Source organism: Condylura cristata, unplaced genomic scaffold (genome assembly GCF_000260355.1).
Source record: "Condylura cristata isolate star-nosed mole 26May11 unplaced genomic scaffold, ConCri1.0 scaffold00017, whole genome shotgun sequence".
In the NCBI taxonomy this organism is placed as follows: domain Eukaryota; kingdom Metazoa; phylum Chordata; class Mammalia; order Eulipotyphla; family Talpidae; genus Condylura; species Condylura cristata.
In genome coordinates, this window is record NW_004567118.1 from 34180977 (window position 1) to 34190121 (window position 9145).

At 42.0% G+C, this 9145-nt stretch overlaps 1 protein-coding gene across 1 annotated transcript in view; it reads right to left on the reverse strand.

Annotated features, from left to right (window-relative positions):
- VPS53 (vacuolar protein sorting 53 homolog (S. cerevisiae)) overlaps positions 1-8127 on the reverse strand; it is a 127616-nt gene extending 119489 nt beyond the window's left edge. The window contains exons 1-2 of the mRNA XM_004684807.2: positions 7921-8127; positions 3667-3747 (exon numbers count right to left, since the gene is read on the reverse strand). Coding sequence (XP_004684864.1) covers positions 3667-3747; positions 7921-8007 — 168 coding nt within the window. The 5' untranslated portion in view covers positions 8008-8127. The remainder of the gene's footprint in view (positions 1-3666; positions 3748-7920) is intronic.
- Positions 8128-9145: the final 1018 nt, after the last annotated feature.

The following is a 9145-nucleotide window of genomic DNA, read 5'->3' on the forward strand; positions in this document are numbered from 1 at the left end:
AACATAATCCAGAGCATTTGGGGAGGTTATTAAAAGTACTTTATACTATATGACACTTCTTTTCAAAATATCGATTATCTTAATTTTACAGGCTTTTTTCTATAACATATTTCATCTAGATTCCACTAGCCAGACTTTTAGTGAATAAAATAGATGATTATCTTCAGTTTTCTATTTGGAGCCAAATCACTGTTACCAAACCTGGCTACTGTGAGGACCACCTAGGAAGTGGCTCAACATAGAAACCTGAGTTATTCCCACCGGGACCTGTAAGTAGGGGCAACAGATGGGGGATCTCTTCAGACCCCTGCCTTCACTCAGCAGACACACATCCACATTCCTCTCCTTAGAGGGGCACTCAATTTCTTCTATCGTTAAATTTAATTTTTTTATTTGGATGTTTTATATCAGGTGTAGTCCCCATAGAATTTCTACCACCAGCTCACCTGTGCGCCATCACCTTAATCCCTTGTGTTCTTCCCGCCTTCATTTTGAACCTCTCCCTCCCCCTCTCCTACAGAATGTCTCTGATTTATAGTTGCCCGAATTTCCTCTTGACATTTTGACATCTACTTTAATAACCTAAGCTCATGTGAGTATTCACTGCAGATCCATGAAGTATATAGATGGGTTTTTGCCTAAGATCTGGCAAGAGTTGAAAGAAATTAATAAATCATGCCACTACTTTCTATTACCTTTTCATTAAGGTCCATGGGGATGTGGGGTGAAGGATGAAATGCTAAGTGCAACTCTGGGACTGGGAAAATAAAGGAAGCCCTGTGTCATAAATTAGCGGAATCTCCTAAGAAACCTGGCTATACATTATCACATACATGGGGCATAATTAGACAAGACTGTGAGGAACAACAAATGTCTTGTGCTACCTCTAGTAGTTTAGGAGCAAGTATACACACAGAGCAGAAAAAGGTTAGAACTTAGTGGTTTCCTACATAATCTTCAAATCTAATACTTATTTTTGTTTTGGCAAATCGGCATTCTTGATAGACTGAGGTAAATGAATTATTTTCAAGGTTAAAATGCTGACATTTATACCAGTTATTTCCCAAAGTCTGTCTGCAGCTAATCCCTAGAATTCCCCTTTCATAGAAAATGATGAGCTCTAATGGCTATTTGTGAAATCCTAGAAAAGACAATCACAGTCTGACATCTTTTTTTCCAACTTTATTTAAAAACTTAACATGTCCTTAGAAAAAGTTTGGAAGTGTTTTGTCAAGATACTAACAAATATGGGTCTTATGAACTCAGATGCAGCTATCCAATTACATAGTTCATCTGAATGGTACAAATATGTTCAACATTGAGCTCACCCTCACCCCCTACTCCCTCTCCTACCTACTCCTACCTGTCTACTCATTAGTAGGCAGGTAGTCCCAATACAGGGTAATAAAGATGCCAACACCCACCCATTCTGCCAGACTAGAAATCAAAATTCAAAATCCTTAGTTTGGCCTATCATGCTCATCTTAAATGCTTTTTCCCCGGGGAAGCCTTTTGAATCTCTCACACTATGTAAGGCCCTGAGTGCTCTGTTTTCACAGTATTGAGCATGCTTCCTTCATGGCAATGCTATCACATTTAAGCAGAGCATTTTACCTCTCTGTGCCTAATTACTCCCATTATAAAACAAACATAGTAACAAAAGGGAGACTTGAAGTGCTTAGAATGGTGCCTGGTGTTTGCATAGCAGGCATCCAATAAATGTTAACTATTATTATGTTGCCATAGAAGTCAAGACTTGCAGGGCCCTCTCTAGTGGCTCAACAGGTTTAAAGCACAGCAGTATGAAGCTATCTGCAACCACTGCAGCACAAGTTCCATCCCAGCCAGGGAGGTGACCCACAGGGCACAGCAGACCTCTGCTATCTTCCCTGCTGCTCCCCTCAGCAGTGTATTTCGACAGTCTGCCTGTTCTGCTCCCTGCTGTCTCTGGTGAATCCTCTCATTGCCCCTGCACCTCTGGCCTGTACCCCAGTTCTGTATGCATAAATAAATAAACCTTAAAAAAAAAGAAGTTAAGACTCTTGGGAGGAAGTTACAAATAGTAATCTAGATTATACAAATAAGTCATTGATTGTAACTCCATATTCATTTACCTATACCCTGCTAATGGTGTAATTATTAACTATTACGAGACTGGAAGTTTTAAGTTGGTAAGGACCATATCTGTCTTGTTCACCTTTTAGCTCCAAATTTCTTACAGAGCTAGGTACAGGAATTGTGTTTTGTTGAGTGAATCAATGAGTGAATTTGAGCTTGTACTTCCCTCAAGTATCAAATCCCATGATTTCTGTCTCCTAAGTAACTTGGATCTTGCTCTCTCCCTGCCAGTTGTCATACAGGTTCTCATCCCTCTAATGATCTATCACAATAGTTGGCTAATTGTCTTCCTGATTCCCCTCTGTTCAACTCTGCGCTAATACCAGGTGCGATTTTTAAACTGTGAATCTGATCAAGTCATCACCCTGTGAAAAGTCACCCAGTCACTCAACAAATACCCACTACCCAGAGCAGCAGTCTTCAAAGTAGGCTGTGTGTCTCTCCAAGGGGTTTGCAATATTAATTAGGGGGTAAAGAGGAAACACTGAGATCTCTATTTTAATTGTTTAACACTAACGTCTTATCTGTTTAACACTGATACTGAGATCTTATCACAAAGAAAATATGTCTAACTGTGCTGAGATGCCAACTAGACCTAACAGTAATCACTCCACAGGAAACACATGTGGTTAGGAACCTGCTGTTATATTTATCATTCCTCCCCAGTACCAGTGTCTGGTACTTAGTAGACTCTTAATAAATGACTCACGGAGTTTGACTAAATGAATGAATGAATCTTTCAAGACTTGCAGGAAGACCTCCCTCTTCTCTAAGGTTCTGATTTTCCTGGGAAGCACTTTTCTTTTATTCCTCACTGACTGTTACATACCATATAGCATTCACCAGCATCTCTTCAATTTGATCATGTACACTTCAAGGGTATGGACTAAGTCGTATTCATTTTGCATCCCCTATGTATGGCACAGTGACTGACAACCTGACTGGATGTTTGTTGAATGAATTAGTGAAAAAAAACAAGCAGGACTTGAGCAGACCTTCTCACAATTCTGGTCTACTTCTCACCTAACCTAAATACATTAAGACCAGTTGCTTTTTTTGTTTTGTTTTGTTACAAAAAAAAAAAAAAACCATCTGTATAAGTAAATTAGTCAACAAAACAAAACACAAAGTCTAAACATTTACATCTTGAAATAAAGCTAAAAGTTAATTTTATGATTCCAGGCTTATCCTGTCTACCTTATTCCTATTTTTTCGCTATTATATTTAAAATCATTTCCATTTTCACTTTACTGCAAAAAATTTGTGGGACTCTTTCAATCTGAGAGTACAATTTCTAGTGATATGCTCACTATACAAAGAATTCCACTTAACAACAATATTTGGTAGAATAAGCCTCCACTGGGGAGAAATGATAAACATAACAGCAGGTTCCCAGCCTCATGTGTTTCCTGTGGTTACAGTGGAGCTTACTTCAAATTTAACTTTCACTTGTTTATCAAGATTCCTTGATTATGCAATAAAATATACCAGTCATAGCACCCAGCAGAAATTAAAAGCCACAAAGGAAACATGAAACTCTATACTTACTTGCTCTGTGGGGAAGAGGGTATTGATATATTCCACAGCATTGAAATCTGCTCGATCTAGTGGATCCTGGCTTGGAAATACCTGTATAAAATAGAGGTTTAAAAATAATTGTCTTCTCACATGGAATTAACCCAAATGCCCAAAAGTGGATGACTAGATTAAAAAGATGTGGTACATCTACACAACGGAATATTACTCGGCAATCAAAAATCACATGCCTTTTTCAGCAACACGGATGGAGCTGGAAGGGATCATGCTTAGTGAAATAAGCTAGAAAGAAAAAGAAAAATGCCAGATGGTTTCACTCATAGCAGGAGTATAAAGGACCAGGGGTAAATAACAACAACAACAACACTAATAATAATAATGATGATGAACATCTATATACCAGAGACATTTTACAGGGGTGGAGTGGAGAATGAGATAAAAAATGGGGGCAGGGGGAAAGTGCACTGGACTATGGTGATTACACATGGGTAATTTGGTGATGGGAAGCCCATTGAGATGGAATTACAACTGAGATGGGAAAAAGCGCAAAATGATGTAAAAATGTACTATTATATTATTTTAAAAAATGTCTTCTCAAGACCTCCTTGGTGGCACAAAGGGTTAAAGCACAGCACTACGAAGCTACTGACAGCCACTGCAGCATGAGTTCCATCCCCAGTCAGGGAGCTGACCTACATTGTGTACCAGACCTTTCCTGTCCTGCCCACTGCTCCCCTCAGCAGTGTACTTCAGTAGATCTGCCTGGTCTGCTCCCCACTCTATCTCTGCTAAACATTCTCAGCCCCCACATTTCTGGCCTGTACCCCAGTTCTTATATGCATAAATAAACAAAATAAGTCCTTTAAAAAAATAGCTGTCGGGCCCTCCCTGGTGGTGCAGGAGGTTAAAGCACAGCACTAAGAAGCTTAAGCCATTTCAGCATGAGTTAGATACCCACCACTAGGTGACCCACATGGCATGGCAGGCTTCTCCTGACCTGCCTGCTGCTCCTCTCAGCAGTGTGCTTCAACAATCTGCCTGTTCTGCTCCCCACTCTATCTCTGGTGAATCCTCTCACCGCCTCTGGCCTATGCCCCAGTTCTGTATGCATAAATAAATAAATCTTTAAAAAAAAAAACTGTCATCTCAAAACAACACCTGTACCCTATGTTTACTGCAGCACTATTTACTTACAATAGGTAAAATATGGAAACAACCCAAATGCCCAAAAGTAGATGACTAGATTAAAAAGATGTTGGAATGGAATATTACTCAGCAACCAAAAAAAAATAAACACATGTCTTTTGCAGCAACATGGATGGAGCTGGAGAAGATCACGCTTAGTGAAATAAGCCAGAAAGAAAAGGAAAAAATACCGGATGGCTTCACTCATAGCAGGAGTATAACGAACCAGGTGAGAAAATAACAGTAATGATGAACAGCTAGCTATATACCAGAGACATTTTATGGGGTGGAGTGGGGAATGGGATCAAAAACAGTGGTAGAACGGAAATGCACTGGACTATGGTGATGGCACACGGGTGATCTGGTGATGGGAAGCCCATAGGGATTACAACTGAGATGGAAAAAGGCACAAAATGATGTAAAAATAAACTATTATATTATTTTAAAAAAAAGAAGAAGTGGTTTCACTTAAATATAGGGGAACAAAGTATATCAGGAAAAATTATTTTAAAAAACAACAAAAATAGCAGGCAACCATAAATCAGAGACAGTCTCTGAGGGAGGGGGGAAAAAATCAAAACACAGGAGAGAAGAGCACAAGATGATTGTTTATAGAATTGCTGGTGGGAAGTTTAAAGGAAGTACACAATGATGTCAAAGACATAAATAATAATTTTGTAAAAACTCATCTTTTGCAATGATCCCATTAAGAAACTCTTTCAAATGTATTATTAAACACAATGATAATTTATAACAAAGTCTCTAGTATTAGTTGTAAATACACTTCTTTCCTGCAATGGTAATTAACAAGTGGAAAAAAAAATTATTTCTGTAAGGGAAGAATTTTGGGTACATTAAAGAATTAAAATCCCAATTCTTAAGTTAAAAAAAAGGGGGGGGGGCTTTTTTTTTTTTTTTTTTTTTTTTTTTTTGCATACAAGAACTGGGATACAGGCCAAAGGTGTGGGGATGAGAAGATTCACCAGAGACAGAGTGGGGAGTAGAACAGGCAGATTGACTGAAATACACTGCTGAGGGGAACAGTGGGCAGTCAGGAGAGGTCTGCCATGCCATGGCATATGGGTCACCTCCCTAGCCAGGAACTGAACTTGTACACTTCAAGAGCTTTGCAGTGCTGTGCTTTAACCCGTTGGGCCACCAGGGAGGGCCCATCTTTCTTGTTTTATATATTATTTCCGACTCACCCCTCCTCCACCTGTTAAAATAAGTATTTCGTTTTCAACATCATCTGTAATTTAATCATTTTGGCGCAGATAAGGGAAGTTCTACAGATAGCAATGAAATTCCAAAGCCCAAGGATACTAAATGGGTATTGTATATTATCAGATTAAATCAGCTAGTGACATGGTTGTATCAAGGAACTTTTGAAAATAGATTAATGTCCCATATCTCAATATGTCTCAGTAACACAGTTCACTATGCATTGAAGCAATTTTTGTGTTTCAGAGAGCATCAGGAAATAAGACAGCTGGTGTTCTAGAACTGGTCATCTCTTTACCTGAAGGAAGAAAGTTGCTTTCTGAGAAATACAGCTCCCTTCAAAAGCTGCAGCTTGAAGATGTTACAAAATGGATTATAAAAGCAGTTAAATAATCTCCTGGGTATGGATTTCACCAGCTCAAGACAGTTATAATTCTGGAAAGTAAGTTCTTTTCTGATGTGTGTTTATTCATTAAACCAGTACTAAAATTCAATCTTAGGAAGAAATAGCAAAAACAAACTCTGAAATTCCTCTCAAATAGTAATTCAATGCATTACTTATTTCTTCCATTAGAATCCACTATGTCCAAAGAGCAAGTAAAATGGATGTCTTTTTCTGACAGATGGAGGCCAGGTGAGGGAGCAATGTGGCTGAAAAAAGTGCGGGCAGGGGCCATCCCTGGTGGCTCAGCGGGTTAAAGCACAGCACTAAGAAGCTAAAGCCACTTCCACATGAGTTCCATCCCCACCTGCCCTGGAAGTGACCCACATGGCGTGGGAGACCTCTCCTGACCTGCCCCCTGCTCCCCTCAGCAGTGTATATCAATCGGCCTGTTCTGCTCCCCGCCGCTCTGTCTCTGGTGAATCCTTTCGCCACCCCTGCACCTCTGGCCTGTACCCCAGTTCGGTATGCACAAATAAATAAATCGTTAAAAAAAAAAAAAAGTGTGGGCAAGTCTAGCATCCTTGGGGAACGCTTTGTCCTAGTGATCTAAACATTCCTGGAAAATACACATCCATAAATCTATAAATGGGACAATATAATAAGCTACTCAGTACAAAGGTAGACCACACTAAATATTAACAATTAGCAGTAGTAGTTGTAATGTTTTTACTTTGAAAAATTTCCCAGTGGTCATTCAATGTAACATAACCCTCCTTTTCTTAAATCAAATCCTTTCCCAATGCCTGCATGGGAGATTTGGTCCCTTTATCAAGAGCAGTACCGAGCACAAGGGTCTACATCACTATTTTTAACACCATTTTTTTTAACTCTTAAAAATTCAATAAGCTTTAAAATAGAATTTAATTTAACTAGAGTGCATTCAGGTAGAGAGGCTCCTACAGAATGTTGCCCAAACTAATCACTGCAGGCATTCTCAACCAGGTAAGTATGATAAAGGGTCCCTTTTTCAACAATTTCCCTTTGCTCTAACAGCCACTTCAAAAATTTAAGGTAATTCCGTGTCACTCACAAGGGGGCTGGATTGAAAAGCTGGAGCAGCAAACAGCTCACAGGCTGGTAAATGAATGAGTAGCCACACCCCACACCCAAAATCTGAGGTTGCTACCCCATGAGATTCCTTCCTTTAGGTTTACCCCATCAGGGACACAACTACTTTACCCAAACTCACCAGGGCGCCCCACCCTCCAAAAACAATCAAGGCCTAGAATAGTCTCTCTCCTCAAGATTCAAACCGCTTTCCATCCCGCGCCTCCTCCTCCCAGACCAAGGCAGTGCTGTCTGCTCCCAGCCTGCACCTCTCGGTCCCAAGACCGCTCGCTCCCGGTCGCAGCCCCGGCGACCACCCAGAGCTGCCCCATCCTCCGGACTCTCCCCTCAGGGGGCGGGGCGGTCACCTGCTCAATGGCGAGCTGCACTTCAGGCGTGAGCTGCAGCACGGCTTCCAGCTCCTCCACGAATTCCAGTTCCTCTTCCTCCATCATGCCGCCGCCCGGTCCCTTACTGACCCCCACCCTAACACGGAGTCCGACCTCAAGCCCCAAAACAGTAGCGCTCGCGTTGCAGGGCTCAGGCTCGTCTCAGCTGTGTCAGCCAACCGGATACTTCCGGGAAGCCAGGCACTTCCGGGCTCCGGGGCACTCTGGGATAGCGGAGGACTGACCTCCGTCGCCCAGAGAGTCGTTCTAGTCATTCCCGGGAGTGTCCCCGGGCATCCCTATAGCGCGGCGGCACTTGTGTGCCCGCAAGCCCCGTCGCGAGGGCGGAGACCCTCTTCACCTCGCCGAAGGCGCGTCCCCCGCTGAGGGCCCTGGTTTGGGGGAGGGCCTGGCCGCCCGGGCAGGACCCCGTTAGTGAGGGTTAGTGAGGGTTAGCCCTAGAGGCGTCGCGACGGACGGCCAGCAACCTCTCGGGCTGGTAACCGGCGACCCTGAGCTCCCAGGGCCCCTTTGTTCAGAGGCGATAGGCGCCCTCTGCCATTGGGGGGGAAATGACCCCAGCTGGTAAGTGGTGATGCTACCCAGGACACTGCGCAGGACGAGACCGTATCCACTTGGCAGAGTCAAGTTTGCCTCGTGCCAAACCACCAGGCAGTTTTCTAGGAGTGTCTGCGGCTTCCTTCTTGTGGAGGAGGGAAACAATCCAGATTAGAGAGTGCATCTGCTGGGGAAATGTTTACTTTCTGTGACTGAGTATCTGGCATCTAAGTCCCTTTCTAAGACTGATTGACGTGTGTAGTCGTGAACAAATTACCCCACATGCTCCACTTACCCTGCACAGATGTGGTGAGGGGTAGATATAAAAAGTGCTATGCAAATTAAAGCTGGTAATACAGGTAATATTAGGGTGTCTACTCCTTAAGCACTGCAAAGGAAAACAAGGCCAGATCACCCAGTGGAACTACTTTTCCTTCAGATGCTTAAAACATTGAGAGAATTGCAGCCAAAAGAAGAGAGTTGTTTTACCTGTTAAATATTGTGAAACTCCGTGATGGAAAAGTCCCTGGCCCCATCGAGCTTTTTTTTTTTCCTCAATGTTATCAAAGTTGTTTGTAGTGAAGAAAGAATGTTATAATTTCTGACAATAAAGGAAGACTTTAAAATGTAAATCGACTGTACAATG